Source organism: Oncorhynchus kisutch, linkage group LG13 (genome assembly GCF_002021735.2).
Source record: "Oncorhynchus kisutch isolate 150728-3 linkage group LG13, Okis_V2, whole genome shotgun sequence".
Taxonomy (NCBI): domain Eukaryota; kingdom Metazoa; phylum Chordata; class Actinopteri; order Salmoniformes; family Salmonidae; genus Oncorhynchus; species Oncorhynchus kisutch.
Window position 1 is genome coordinate 57,012,856 of NC_034186.2, and position 16,664 is coordinate 57,029,519.

Genomic DNA, 16,664 nt, shown 5'->3' on the forward strand with positions numbered 1-16,664 from the left:
GACCGGTCATATTTGGAAGGACTGAAGTGATTACGACTACAACCGCTAACAGCCAGAGACCAAACCATAAATTCAGGACTGGAATGCTAAATTACCCCAGTTTGTGTGAAGACGGGCACTCCAGGAAGTGAATGACTCATCGCCCCTGGACAAGGAGCTCTTTCACCTCCAATGGTCTGTGTTAGGCCTCCTAGCTAGGTCACACCCAAAGGCTTAAGACACTACAAACAAGAGAGGACAGGTAGCAAGCAGCGCTGAAATAAATTTAGTTATAAAAAGGCCCTTTCTCTTGGCTCCTGTCCGTCCGGACATACTGTATTACACTACATGGTTGAGCTCCTTTCAGAAAATGATCATTTATTTAGCATTTCCGCCAACGGTTAGGCCTAAACTTTGGGAGGCACTGTTGATGTGGAAGCTCCTAACCAACTTGCAGACAGCTGTCACATTCTCTAGCACGGTGGTGTCAAACATACAGCCCTCTGTGGTTTGAGTAAATAAAAATCACAGAAATTAAAGCTAGACGGTCAGGGAGCACTGAAAATTCCAAAAATGACAGAGGACTATTTTTCAGTGCGGCCCTCTGGAACAAGTTGAAGATCGAATGTGGCCCCCGGGGAAAAATGAGTTTGCCATAGAGGAATACTCCAATCATGGCCTCCAGTATTCACACTCTTCAGTGGCAAGTACATATCACAGCTGGAGATAAGGTGGTACATGGGGGAAACATTGGGATCAGGTATCATCCCACCGTTGACACCGATAACACAGGCTCGCCATATGGATGGATGTTATGGATAAAGCGCACTTCAGTGAGAGGCATGGTACTGATAAGCCATGGTGGGGGTCAATGGAATGTCCCTTCTAAACCTTATTTCCTTTCTGGTGCTTATCATATTTTGTCTGTATCATTACTGTGCCTCAAACTGACACCATGTTGGGATAAAAAAAATAAATGTTTTCACAGACCAAGAATACAGAGTTTTCACCCCTGCCCCTCTGGAAATACTTCTCAAAGCCACGGCTCTGGATCACGTTCTGCTCAGCTGTTATTTTCCCCACATAGATGTTCCTACGTAGCTGCTACTCCACCTCCCTTCATGTTTCTCTCTTTACTCAGCATTATTTTTTTAACCCTTTGATGTAGCCCGTCTCTGCCTCATACTTCTGAACTGAAATCGATTTGATATGCTGCCGAGAAAGCTGCATGCAATGACCCACTTGAGTTCGAGACAGCCTGCGCTTTAGTTGAGCCTATCCGACACTACATTCTCTGCACTAAATTGTAGGCCTGTGTCCCTAAGACGACGATGAACCCTATTCAATAAGGTTGATTGTCCATATAAAGCCATATCCTATGTGAATATCCTGGTAACACATAGGCTAGTTAAGTTGTAACTATGACGATGGGATGAGAAAAGTTTAAAAAAGAGCAATAAAAGCAAATAATGGGAAAACCTTAAGTCGTTAACACGTCGGCAGGAAAGGGAAGTGTTGTTTTAGTTAATGACATAGGCCTGTTATCTCTCCCAGACTTCCACACAGCCATTAAATATTAGGCCTGAAGGCCACTGACAAATAAGGCAACGGTTGCATCTTCTCATTTCACTGTCACATTACTCAGCTGTGTGCTTAAAGACCACCTAATGCGCAAGCTTTTACTCTTCGTACACCGGAGTAGTGTCCTGTAATTACATTTTAAATACTCATGCTAGAAGCAGTGCTTAGATAAACGGATTATGTAGGACAGATCTCTCATTATATCCTACTTATTTGTAAGTTTACGCAGAAAACCAACCTTGAGCAAACTGAGATAAAATTACAAACCTGAGATTTGAGCCCACTGGAGCCATTTATCCTACTATACTTTTAGGCCACACCCTGTTCCTGACAACTTACGGTGATTGTAACAGGTGACTGGGTTTGATGTTGTAAAATTATTAGGCCTAATCTAATTATGGTTTCCATAGGCAGGCCACGATTCCAGTAGTAATAAATTATATTTCTTTGTGACGTACAATATTTCCATTGTGCACTGTTACAGTATGCGGAGCAGTGCACTCACTGACAGTTGTGCTGTCCGCCTCTCAGGTTATCATCCATCTTCGTTGTATGTCTACTGTAGATAACGGCCTCTTAAACCTTCTGAAAGAGTGGCTTGATCTTTTAGTGAACCAATTGGAGGTAGAAACAAAATCAAAAAATGGGAGACTCACAGGACTCCAAATATAAAAACTCTTGAAAAGAAACCAACAGCGCTCGACTTACAGGGCTGCCCGCTGACCCGGGGAGGTTTTGGAAATCCTCCATGCCTGTCAATCTAAATCAGTAGGCCAGTGATTAAAAAAAAATTTATATATATATATATATATAAATATAGTTCAAGGGGTCTCAATCATTTCCAAATGCACTGTATGTACACACACACACACACACACACACACTACCAGTCAAAAGTTTTTTTTTTTTTACTATTTTCTACATTGTTGAATAGTGAAGACACAAAAACTAATGAAATAACACACATAGAATCATATAGTAACCAAAAAAAAGTGAAGAATCTCAAACATAAAATAAATGTGGATTTGTTGAACAAAGTAGCCAACCTTGCATGGATGACAGCTTTGCACACTCAACCAGCTTCATGAGGTAGTCACCTGGAATGCATTTCAATTAACAGGTGTGCCTTGTTAAAAGTTCATTTGTGGAATTTCTTTCCTTAATGAGTTTGAGCCACGCAGTTGTGTTGTGACAAGGTAGGGGTGGTATACAGAAGATAGCCCTGTTTGATAAAATACCAAGTCCATATTATGGCAAGAACAGCTCAAATAAGCAAAGAGAAATGACAGTCCATCATTACTTTAAGACAAAAAGTAGAAATGGAAAATGTAAAGAACTTTGAAAGTATCTTTAAGTGAAGTCGCAAAAAACATGATGAAACTGTCTCTGAGGACCAAGAAAGGAAGACAGTTACCTCTGCTGCAGAGGATAAATGCATTAGAATCAGGCCCTCAAGGACGAATTGCTTCAAAGAAACCACTACTAAAAAGGACACTAAGAAGAGACTTGCTTGGGCCAAGAAACACAAGCAATAGAGATTTTGGGTTCAAACTTTGTGATACGCAGTGCAGGAGGATGATCTCCGCATGTTTGGTTCCCACCGTGAAGCATGGAGGAGGAAGTGTGATGGTATGGGGGTCCTTTGAAAGTGACACTGTTGGTGATTTATTTAGAATTCAAGGCACACTTAACCAGCATGGCTACCACAGCATTCTGCAGCGATACATCTTGTTTGCACTTAGTGGGAATATAATTTGTTTTTCAACAAGACAATAACCCAACACACCTCCAGGCTGTGTAAGGGCTATTTGAACAAAGAAGGAGAGTGATGGAGTGCTGCATCAGATGACCTGGCCTCCACAATCCCCCGACCATAACCCAGTTGAGAAGGTGTGGGATGAGTGGGACCGCAGAGTAAAGGAAAAGCAGCCAACAAGTGCTCAGCATATGTGGGAACTCCTTCAAGACTGTTGGAAAAGCATTCCTCATGAAGCTGGTTGAGAGAATGCCAAGAGTGTGCAAAGCTGTCATCAAGGCAAAGGGTGGCTACTTTGAAGAATCTAAAATATATTTTGATTTGTTTAAAACATTTTTGGTTACTATATGATTCCATGTGTAATTTCATAGTTCACTATTACTCTACAATGTAGAAAATAGTAAAAACTTTGAATGAGTAGGTGTGTCCAAACTTTTGACTAGTACTTTAAAATTATTCAGAACCTTAGCTATGAGACTGGAAATTGAGCTAAAGGCCATCCTTTTTCCTTTGATCATCCTTGAGATGTTTCTACAACTTGATTGGAGTCCACCTGTGGTAAATTCAGTGGATTGGACATGATTTGGAAAGGAACACAACTGTCCATGTAAGGTCCCACAGTTGACAGTACATCGCAGAGCAAAAATCAAGCCATGAAGTTGAACGAATTGTCCGGAAAGCTCTGAGACAGGATTGTGTCGAGGCACAGATCTGGGGAAGGGTACCAAGAAATGGAAGAAGTTTGGAACCACCAAGACTCTTCCTAGAGTTGGCCGCACGGCCAAACTGAGCAATCGGGGGAGAAGGGCCTTGGTCAGGGAAGTGACCAAGAACCCGATGGTCACTGACAGAGCTCAAGAGTTCCTCTGTGGAGAGAACCTTCCAGAAGGACTACCGTCTCTGCAGCACTCCACCAATCAGGCCTTTATGGTAGTGGTCAGACGGAAGCCACGCCTCAGTAAAATGACACGACAGCCTGCTTGGAGTTTGCCAAGAGACACCTAAAGGACACTCAGACATGAGAAACAAGATTATATGGTCTGATGAAACCAATATTGAACTCTTTGGCCTAAATGCCAACGTCACGTCTGGAGGAAACCTGGCACCATCCTTACGGTGAAGCATGGTGGCGGCAGCATCGTGCTGTGGGGATGTTTTTCAGCAGCAGGGACTGGGAGACTAGTCAGGATTGACCTGCTCCAGAGTGCTCAGGACCCCAGACTTGAGATTCCAGGTGATTGTTCACACCCTCTTAAGCCTTAGCCCCACCCATCTCTAAGGGTTGATCTGTGCGTTCGGTACTAACTTGTCAGCTACTTCCAGACATCCGAGAGAGAGAGAACAGCTCACTGAACATTACTCTCCCTAGCAGAGCTGGTTAGGCTGTTGCTGTATGTTATCCAGAGCGTTGGTGACTGCAACTGTGCTGTCAGATTGTCCGTTCGTAAATTCAGAGCGTTTCGCGTTCAGTGCACATTGGACGCTCTGGCCAATAAGAAGGTTGTTACGAAAGCTCTGACCTCACAATGACAGTCAAGCACCCAAGCAAACTGGCTAACATTGGCTAGCTACTTCCAGACACATAATGAGGGAACACTCCACAATGACCATTTTACTCCCCCTAGCAGAGCTGGTTATGCAGTTATGTTATCCAGAGCATAGGTGACTAACAGTGCGTAATTCAGTTGTTGCCAGCAGCTTTGTTGCCGACGTTGGCACACTAAGAGGACAGTCTTTTGTTAAGAAATGTAGCTAGATAGCTAGCTAGGTAAACAATGAATCCCAACACGACGTAACATTAGTTAGCGAGCCAGACAGCTAACGTTAGCTAGCTAGCTAACAGTACACTAACTTGAAATGAAAATACTTTGACAAAATTAGAGTGGAGTCTTTTGTTGAGACATCAATGGACAATAATCACAACTCTTGACGTTACTACCCTGCATTAATCTGCAGGTAGCTAACCAACCAGGTTCTTTGGCTATAACTAGTCAAGCAAATGTGTCTGAGATACGAAGAATAAGATCATACACATAACGTTAGCTAGCGAGCCATCCAGCTTACACTACACTTGAACTTGACATTAGGTTTATGCAGTTTTACTACACAATACATTTGTAAAAAGCAGAGTTTGACACAATTACCTAGAAATACTGACCAGCTACAATAAACAGACGCGTGCTATATGGCAGACCAATCCAAACTCATCTCTCGGCCTGTCCAGCCCACTCGTTATCTCAGCCAATCATCATGGTTAGCGGGAAGGTTGCTCTCATTTTCTATGGCTAAACCAACTTGGCTCATAATTTAACAATTGTATTTATATTTACAGACATCATACAAGTTTGGTAGATAGAGCTGATAGAGCTTGAGAGGATCTGCAGAGAAGAATGGGATTAACTCCCCAAATACAAGAAGACTAGAAGGCTGTAATCGCTGCCAAAAGGTGCTTCAAAGTACTGAGTAAAGGGTCTGAATACTTATGTAAATGTGATATTTCAGATATTATTTTGAATACATTTGCAAAAAATGTCCAAACCTGTTTTTGCTTTGTCATTATGGGGTATTGTGTGTAGATTGAAGATGGTAAAAAAATAAAATTCATCCATTTTAGAATAAAGGCCATAAAGTAACAAAATGTGGAAAAAGTCAACGGGTCTGAATACTTTCCAAATGCACTGTATATCTATATCCAGTCAGTATGAGGGGATCTGTTTTGTTTTTTCAATCAAATTCCAGAAGCTGTTAGTTTGTTATGTAGATTATTTACCACAGACGCGCACCACACAAATAGCCTAGCTTGAGCAAAATATAATCTGTTGGGCAGAAACAACGCGCAGCTCTCAAACAACTGGTTCTTGCATGGAGTAGCCAATAGTGCCATCAGAAAGTATTCACCTTCATTTTCCACATTTTGTTGTGTTTACAGCCCAAATTTAAAATGGATTCAATTAAGATCGTCACTGGCCTACACGCAATACCCCATAATGTCAAACTGGAATTATGTTTTGACATTTTTACAAATTAATTTAAAAAATGAAAAGCTGAAATGTCTTGAGTCAGTAATTATTCAGCCCCTTTGTTATGGCAAGCCTAAATCAGTTCAGGAGTGAACATTAGCTTAACATGTCACATAATACGTTTCATGGACTCACTCTGTGTGCAACAATAGTGCCTAACATCATTTTTGTATGACTACCTCATCTCTGTACCACACACGTACAATTATCTGTAAGGTCCTTCAGTGGAGAAGTGAATTTCAAACAAATTCAACCACAAAGACCAGTGAGGTTTTCCAATGCCTCGCGAAGAAGGGCACCGATTGGTAGATGATTAAAAAAAGAAAGACATTGAATATCCCTTTGAGCATGGGGACTATATTAATTACACTTTGGATGGTGTATCAAGACACTTAGTCACAACAAAGATACAGGCGTCCTTCCTAACTCAGTTTCCGGGGAGGAAGGAAACTGCTCAGGGATTTGACAAGGAGGCCAATGATGACTTTAAAACAGTTACAGAGTTAAATGGCTGTGATAGAAGAAAATTGAGGATGGATCAACAACATTGTAATTGCACCACAATACTAACCTAAATGACAAGATGAAAAGAAGGAAGCCTGAACCGAATAAAAAAATATTCCAAAACATGCATCCTGTTTGCAATAAGGCACTAAAGCAAAACTTCAAAAAATGTGGCAAAAAAATGCACTTTATCTCCTGAATACAAAGCATTAGGTTTAGGCAAATCCACTGAGTATCTACTGTTCATATTTTCAAGTATGGTGGTGGCTGCATCATGTTATACGAAGATTGTCATCGGCAAGAACTAGGTTAAAATGTAAATAAACGGAATAGAGTTAAGCACTGACAACATTCTAGAGGAAAACCTGGTTCAGTCTGTGTTACACCAGACAATGGGAGACGAATTCACCTTTCAGCAGGACAATAACCAAAAACAAGGCCAAATCTACACTGGAGTTGCTTACCACCAAGAAAACATTAAATGTTCCTGAGTGGCCTAGATACATTATTTTTCACTTTCATTTAACACATGGAATAAAATAATGGAATAAAATAAATGTTACACATGGAATAAACAAATATACAGTCGTGGCCAAAAGTTGAGAATGACACAATGTTCATTTTCAAAGTCTGCTGCCTCAGTTTGTATGATGGCAATTTGCATATACTCCAGAATGTTATGAAGAGTGATCAGATGAATTGCAATTAATTGCCATGTCCCTCTTTGCCATGCAAATGAACTAAATCCCCCTAAAATATTTCCACTGCATTTTAGCTCTGCCACAAAAGGACCAGCTGACATCATGTCAGTGATTCTGTCGTTAACACAGGTGTGAGTGTTGACGAGGACAAAGCTGGATATCACTCTGTCATGCTCCATGCTCATTGAGTTCAAATAACAGACTGGAAGCTTCAAAAGTAGGGTGGTTCTTGAAATTATTGCTCTTCCTCTGTCAATCATGGTTACCTGCAAGGAAACACACGCCGTCATCATTGCTTTACACAAAAAGGGCTCCACGGGCAAGGATACTGCTGCCAGTAAGATTGCACCTAAATCAACCATTTATCGGATAATCAAGAACTTCAAGGAGAGCGGTTCAATTGTTGTGAAGAAGGCTTCAGGGCGCCCAAGAAAGTCCAGCAAGCTCCAAGACCATCTCCTAAAGTTGATTCAGCTGCGGGATCGGGGCACCACCAGTACAGAGCTTGCTCAGGAATGGCAGCAGGCAGGTGTGAGTGCATCTGCATGTACGTTGAGGCGAAGACTTTTGGAGGATGGCCTGGTGTCAAGAAGGGCAGCAAAGAAGCCACTTCTCTCCAGGAAAAACATCAGGGACAGACTGATATTCTGCAAAAGGTACAGGGATTGGACTGCTGAGGACTGGGGTAAAGTCATTTTCTCTGATGAATCCCCTTTCTGATTGTTTGGGGCATCCGACAAAAGGTTGTCCGGAGAAGACAAGGTGAGCGCTACCATCAGTCCTGTGTCATGCCAACAGTAAAGCATACTGAGACCATTCGTGTGTGGGGTTGCTTCTCAGCCAAGGGACTGGGCTCACTCACAATTTTACCTAAGAACACAGCCATGAACAAAGAATGGTACAAACACATCCTCCGAGAGCAACTTCTCCCAACCATCCAGGAACAGTTTGGTGATGAACAGTGCCTTTTCCAGCATGATGGAGCACCTTGCCAGAAGGCAAAAGCGATAACTAAGTGGCTCGGAGAACTAAGTGGCTCTGAGATATTTTGGGTCCATGGCCAGGAAACTCCCCAGACCTTAATCCCATTGAGAACTTGTGGTCAAGCCTCAAGACGCAGGTGGACAAATAAAAACCCACAAACTCTGACAAACTACAAGCATTGATTATGCAAGAATGGGCTGCCATCAGTCAGGATGTGGCCCAGAAGTTAATTGACAGCGTGCCAGGGCAGATTGCAGAGGTCTTGAAAAAGAAGGCTCAACACTGAAAATATTGACTCTTTGCATCAGCTTCATGTAATTGTCAATAAAAGCCTTTGACACTTATGAAATGCTTGTAAATATACTTCAGTATTCCAAGGTAACATCTGACAAAAATATATAAAGACACTGAGGCAGCAGACTTTGTGAAAATTTATATTTGTGTCATTCTCAAATCTTTTGGCCACGACTTTACAGTCAATAATAGAGTAGAAAAAATAAAAGTCTATATACAGTGAGTGCAAATGAGGTAAGATAATGGAGGTAAGGCAATAAATAGGCCATGGTGGGGAAGTAATTACAATATAGCAATTAAACACTGGAATGGTAGATGTGCAGAAGACAAATGTGCAAGTAGAGATACTGGGGTGCAAAGGAGCAAGATAAATAAATAAATAAATACAGTATGGGGATGAGGTAGTGGAAGGGCTGTTTACAGGTGGGCTATGTACAGGTGCAGTGATCTGTGAGCTGCTCTTGACAGCTGATGCTTAAAGCTAGTGAGGGAGATATGGGTCTCCAGCTTCAGTGATTTTTGCAGTTCGTTCCAGTCATTGGCAGCAGAGAACTGGAAGGAAAGGCGGCCAAAGAAGGAATTGGCTTTGGGGGTGACCAGTGAGATATACCTGCTGGAGCGCGTGCTGCTATGGTGACCAGTGAGCTGAGATAAGGCGGGGCTTTACCTAGATGAGACTTGTAGATGACCTGGAGCCAGTGGGTGTGGCGATGAGTATGAAGCGAGGGCCAGCCAACAAGAGCGTGCAGGTCGCTGTGGTGGGTAGTATATGCGGCTTTGGTGATAAAACGGATGGCACTAAGATAGACTGCATCCAATTTGTTGAGTAGAGTGTTGGAGGCTATTTTATAAATAATATCGCCAAAGTCGAGGATTGGTAGTATGGTCAGTTTTACGAGGGTATGTTTGGAAGCATGAGTGAAGGATGCTTTGTTCGATTCTAGATTTCATTTTGGATTGGAGATGCTTCATGCGAGTCTGGAAGGAGAGTTTAGAGTCTAGCCAGACACCTAGGTATTTGAACTCAGTTGACTTAAAAATCTGTTTGAAAATCCATAGCAAGACTTAAATGACTGTTTAGCAATGATCAACAACCAACTAGACAGAACTTGAAGAATTTTTTAAAGAATAAATGTGCAAGTACTTTACAATCCAGGTGTGCAAAGCTCTTTCTTAGAGACTTACCCAGAAAGACCCAAAGCTGTAATCTCTGCCAAATTCTAACATGTATTGACTCAGGGGTGTGAATACTTGTGTAAAGGAGATATACAGTGGGGCAAAAAAGTATTTAGTCAGCCACCAATTGTGCAAGTTCTCCCACTTAAAAAGATGAGAGAGGCCTGTAATTGTCATCATAGGTACACTTCAGCTATGACAGACAAAATGAGAAAAAAAAATCCAGAAAATCACATTGTAGGATTTGTAATTAATTTATTTGCAAATTATGGTGGAAAATAAGTATTTGGTCAATAACAAAAGTTTATGACTAAACACTTTTTTGCCCCACTGTATTTCTGCATTTCATTTTCAATAAAATTAGCAGATTTCAAAAAACATGTTTTCACTTTGCCATTATTGGGTATTGTGTGTAGACAAGGGGTATAAATATTTTCTGAAGGCACAGACTAGCTAGGTAGATTTTTTTTGAAAGACCTTGAAAGTGGTATTTAGTTTAAGCATTGTTGTGGACTTACAACATCCAATAATATCCTTGGGAAACTCCCCCTCGATGGGAGTTGCCCTCAATGTGAGCTTAATACGGCCTGTGTATCAATAATGAACAGAGCCTGAAACATTCCCCTGCTACTCTTGCTGCAGTTGTTCCTCTGGTTGACAGTGGGTGCAGAGCCACAGTGGAAGCTGAACAATGTATAATAGGACAATACTAAAATAGAAAACAACCCTGTGCCATGACTTGAGATGGGGAAAGGAGAGATATTTTGGGCCGTTAATCAATGGAACATTTGACTAGGGCCTATTATTTAATCAACAACGGTGTCCTTGGCTTTATTTATTGCAGTACAATTGCCTATGCAAATGTATTAACACAGTAGCATCTGCATGTCATTGTGTGATGTGAATGGATATATTAAGTCAAAAGGTGCATTGAAGGGCCAACTATGCAATCTTGTGCAGTGCTGTAAGAGTGAGCAGAGTGGAAAAGAGCTTAGCACTGACTCTCTCCATCTATTTTCCATCCATTTCCTTTCAAGCTCTTCTGTTCCAGGTGGCTGTTGGGTCACCCCAGACAAATATTGGCCACAGATTAGACCAACGGCCCACAATGTGGGTGAGTAGGACTTGGGCTCTCAGGAGAACAGAACAGGGAACTGCCACGTTCCATTTTAGTTTGGATTGCAATGTTTGCATTACAAATGGGAGGTGTGACAAACTTGAGTCGCCAAGCATATATCTATCATAGGTAATTGTACCTGCCTGGTCACCTATTGCCTAAGAATACTGTAGGAGTAGATCTAATAGAAGCAAAGCAATGTAGGCCTACCAATGTAGTCTAGTCTTCAGCCTAACTCTTCAGATATAAGCCTAATCATATCAACACTACTGTATGTAAAATGTTCTACCTAGGTTCTACCTAGCATATCAATTGTCTAGTAGTTGAACTGAACGCCAAACTACATGTGCTTTGATGCATTACACATTCAAATGTGAAAAAGGGTCATTTATAGCAGTGTGTTGTTAATAGCTTGTTAACACACATTCCCTCTGTTAATGTTTAGACAGCGTTTACGAGAGACCGAGATCTAGGTCAAGTCCAATACATGTCTTCCAATGTACAGTACAGACTAGAGGTCAACCGATTAATCGGAATGGCCGATTAATTAGGGCCGATTTCAAGTATTCATAACAATCGGAAAAAATTTTGGGGAGCCGATTTCCGATTATAAAAAAAATATATATATATATAGATATATATATATTTTTTTTTATATACCTTTTATTTAACTAGGCAAGTCAGTTAAGAACACATTCTTATTTTCAATGACGGCCTAGGAACGGTGGGTTAACTGCCTTGTCCAGGGGCAGAACGACAGATTTTCACCTTTTCAGCTCAGGGGTTTCAATCTTGCAACCGCACAGTTAACTAGTCCAACGCTCTGACCATTGCACTCCACAAGTAGCCTGCCTGTTACGCGAATGCAGTAGAAGCAAAGGTAAATTGCTAGCTAGCATTAAACTTATCGTATAAAAAACAATCAATCATAATCACTAGTTCTAACTACTAATCCAGTTTAGCTGGCAATATTAACCAGGTGAAATTGTGTCATTTCTCTTGCGTTCATTGCACGCAGAGTCAGGGTATATGCAACAGTTTGGGCTGCCTGGCTCATTGCGAACTACTTTGCCAGAATTTTACGTAATTATGACATACATTGCAGTTTGTGCAATGTAACAAGAATATTTAGACTTAGGGATGCCAGCCGTTAGATAAAATACAGAACAGTTACGTATTTCACCGAAATAATAAACGTTTTGTTTTCAAAATGATAGTTTCCGGATTCGATCATATTAATTGACCAAAGGCTCGTATTTCTGTGTGTTATGTTAGAATTTAGTCTGATTTGATAGAGCAGTCTGACTGAGCAGCAGCAGGCCCATAATCATTCATTCAAACAGCACTTTCGTGCGTTTTGCCAGCAGCTCTTCGCAAGCACAGCGCTGTTAATGACTTCAAGCCTATCAGCCTAATGGCTGGTGTAACCAATGTGAAATGGCTAGCTAGTTAGCTGGGTGTCTGCTAATACTGTTTCAAACGTCACTCGCTTTTAGATTTGGAGTAGTTATTCCCCTTGCGCCGCAAGGGCCGCGGGTTTTGTGGAGGGATGGGTAACGATGCTTCGAGTGTTGCGGTTGCCGATGTGTTCCTGGTTCGAGCCCAGGTAGAGACGAGGAGAGGGACGGAAGCTATACTGTTACACTGGCAATACTATTGTGCCTACAATAGTCAAAGGTATATGAAATACAAATGGTATAGAGAGAAATAGTCCTATAAATACTATATTAACTACAACCTAAAACCTCTTACTTTGGAATATTGAAGTCTCATGTTAAAAGGAACCACCAGCTTTCATATGTTCTCATGTTCTGAGCAAGGAACTGAAATGTTAGCTTTTTTACATGGCACATATTTTACATGGCACATATTACTTTCTTCTCCAACACTTTGTTTTTGCATTATTTAAACCAAATTGAACACGTTTCATTATTTATTTGAAGCTACATTGATTTTATTGATGTTTTATATTAAGTTAAAATAAGTGTTAATTCAGTATTGTTGTAATTGTCATTATTACAACAACAAAAACAAACAACAAAAAAAAAATATATATATATATATATATATATATATATATATATATATATATATATATATTATATATATTTTTTTATTATAAAAATCGGCCGATTAATTGGTATCGGCTTTTTTGGTCCTCCAATAAATCGGTATCGCCGTTGAAAAATCATAGTCGGTCGACCTCTAGTACAGACTGCTGAGGTAAAAGCATAGGCTAGTCCTGAATGTGGGCCACAACGCATGTGAACCATGTTTTGTATTGAGGACTTGAATGTTAAGTGTAGCTAGGCCAATACATTGTTACCAGTCAATATGGTCTGTGCTCTTTAGGCCTAAATCAGTGTTGGCACACTTGCTACAACATTTAATAATCAGAGGATCTCTCCCTTACCACACTCTGCTACAATAATCAGATTTATCCCAAGGTTATATTGACATATAGGAAGAGCTATTGCTTAGGGGAACAAGGGATATTGATTTTAGAGTCTTCTTCTATAAAAATGAAGGAAGTCTAGTATTGGAGAAAATTACCCGAGCAAGCAAAGCCAGTCTGACATGGCAGCAAAATAACATTAAAAATAGATCATGGATGCAGCTTTAAGCTTAAAAAAAAAGAATGAGAACTCTGAACAGAACACAGGCAGGATGCTGGGGCTGAGCAGTGCAGCTGTCAAGCCAGATTATAAACACAGGGGTTTTAGCATAATCAGAAACTGAAGGTCACTGCTGTTCCTGTTTGTTTCGCTCACGCTCACTCAATCTTTCACATCTGCCCCTCTCCTCCTTTCCTTGCTCTACTGCATACTCCCTTTTACCTATTTCCCACTGTCTTTCTTTCTCCCACTTCCATCACCACCCTCCCTCTTTCCTCCCTGTCCCTCTCGGTCTTCTTTCTCCCTCTCGACCTTCACCTTGTCTCATCCTCACTCCCTCCAAGCCACTGCACCCAGCTGCCGGGCGCTCTCCCCATCTTCCCCCAGGACAGTGGGCCTCCCCCTGAGTAAGTGAGACAGTCCCTCTCTGGCCTGGCCACAGGCTGACACACCCAGGCTCATTATTATGTTGCGTAGAAATAGCAGGCTGCTGGCTCTTAGCAAAATGGCAGTAGGGGATGCAGCAGGGAACACTGCAGGGGCATGAGGAGAGCACACTGCACACAGGAAGAGGAGAAGAATAGAGAGGGAGTGGGAGATGAGGGTGTGAGAGAGAGGAGAGAAGAAAAGAGAAGTGTCATGATAAGAATGGGGGAGTGGAGATGGGACGAGCAATGCAAGAAGAGCAATAAACATGTAAAGGAGCTGAGAAGTAGCAGGAGAAGGAGAAGACCGGGAGCGGCGAGGGGACCACAACCAGCGACAGGGAAAAGGATAGAAGTTAGGCTACAATTGTGTGTGTGTCTCTCATGTTTCCATTGCCAAACATCCTGTGTCAACAAAACAGCTTTTAAATTAGGAACAGTGTGGTCAAAGATGTCCCCTTATGAGAACTTGCAATGATTTCAGTCTAGCCTATGCCCAAAAGTGCAACAAAAACAATGTGCTTAGTCACGCATCACATCATTGTGTCAAGTAGCACTGATTGCACCCTCCACTTCAAAAAACATGACCTAAGTGTATGCTCATCATTCCCAGGAAGATCACTTACTATGCAGAATAAAGGAAAACATGTCCAACCAATACACGAGTCACCTAAGCCTGTAACAATGAGTGTCTCCTGGCTTGTTGAGTCAGTTTATCTGTGACATCTTTATACAGGGCACAAGGGAATGTCACATTAAGGACTACCACTCCATAATCACCTATTGACTTTACTCTGCCCAGTCAATGTGTAGTATTTTCCCATCTCACATGGCATAATCCCTGCTAGGGAACAAAGTGTTTTCTTAGAATTTTTACATTTGATTGGGGTTCAAAGGGTATGAACTCTGAGTATCAGAAATAAATAATTTCTCTTGATAATGCTGATTTGAAATTGCAATCGATGGCATTCTTCAAACACCTAGATTGCCTGCTCACCTCAATGAACTGGTAAGAGAAACATGGGTGCTTTACTTTTTCTCTGTATAGGCTATGAGAATACAACTCAAGCTGAACCTCAAACCAAATAAACCAGACTAACAGTGCAACTCACCTAATTTCATTAAAGAGGCCAGCAGCACCCATAAAGAGATCTCGAAAGGCACCTGTATGTGATGGTAATCTAGAGACAGGACAGGGAAGGCCTTTTTTGTGTATGTGTAGTTAGTATGGACGTGGCTGCCCTCTATCCCTCGGTGGTCATGTCCTCCAGTGTTGTCCTGCGCGCTGATGTCCGGTGAGCTGGCAGCTCCAAGCGTCAGTACGGTACCCTCCAGAAAGATCAACATCACCAGAAGTAGGAGTCCCCGCTCCAGAAAACTTCTGGAGCCACTGGGTGAGTGTAAAGCTACGCGAACAGACATGTTGAAATTCGTTTTTTTAACTTAAAGAATTTAGGGGGGGGTGTGCGTGTAATGAACACACTTTCCTCACTAGCAAGTGGTTTTCCAAAGGACCCACAAAATATCCATGTTCGACAATTGGCTGGCTAGCTAGGAAACTTTAGTAAGCTATTTGAGATGGATGCAGCAGTTCCAGGTACTGTGGCAAGCTGACTAACACCATTCGTGAAATCAGGAAACGTCGAAGGTACACCGGACCTGGAGAGCTCAAGACACGGCTACAGTGCTATGTTAGTTAGCTAGTTACATATCCTCTCCTAAATAGCAATTTTTTTAATTGAACACTTGGTCCGAAATGTTGTTTTAGATACTGGGAGCGTAGGTTAACCTCTTCGGTGAAAGATGTCATTGCTCACCGCCGACCGGGAAAAAGATGCTGCTCATACAATTCCGGTTCCACAAGAAGACAAATATCCTCAATAATGTCCGCGGTTACACCTGATCGAAGTCCAATATTGACCTTGAATTAAACGTTTAGAACTGTCACGTTGCATTTGTGGGGGATCCGAGATATATGAACTCCATTCCATGCATCGGGTGTATGCCGCCGTACCCTGTCCCGGACAGAACACGACCTTCTTTGAACTCAGTCAGTATGAGGATGCGTGGCTCCGACAGTGACTTCTGATGTTATCACTCCGCCAATGTACTCCTGTAAAGTGACGTTAGCGAGATAAATACAACCTTTCAAAACGCACACACTTTCGCGGAGGGAGGAGAATGAGGAGGGGAGGGAGCCCTTTTTATTTTCGACCACACTGACATCTATTGGGGAGGAGGTGCGCGAGAGGACGTGAGAGATGTATCTTAAATGTTCATATATGGAAAAGCCATACATTTATTTGTTCTTTTTTTGCTAAATTCATGTTCAATATTCTGTCTAGGCCCATTCTGTCTCAGGAGACTTGATCTACCTGGATTGCAGGGCAGAACAACGCTACAGTATGGCTAGCCTAGTATCTGACATCTGTTGGAAATAATTGCACCATAAACTCCATGTTATTTAAGTCTTCATTGTAGGCTAATTCAAAATGTACCTCTAGGGTGAGAA

General features: G+C 41.7%; 1 protein-coding gene across 1 annotated transcript in view; it reads right to left on the reverse strand.

The window, feature by feature from the left end:
* Nucleotides 1-16,388, reverse strand: part of LOC109877270 (sodium/hydrogen exchanger 1) — a 62,187-nt gene extending 45,799 nt beyond the window's left edge. The window contains exon 1 of the mRNA XM_031786608.1: nucleotides 15,265-16,388. Coding sequence (XP_031642468.1) covers nucleotides 15,265-15,574 — 310 coding nt within the window. The 5' untranslated portion in view covers nucleotides 15,575-16,388. The remainder of the gene's footprint in view (nucleotides 1-15,264) is intronic.
* Nucleotides 16,389-16,664: the final 276 nt, after the last annotated feature.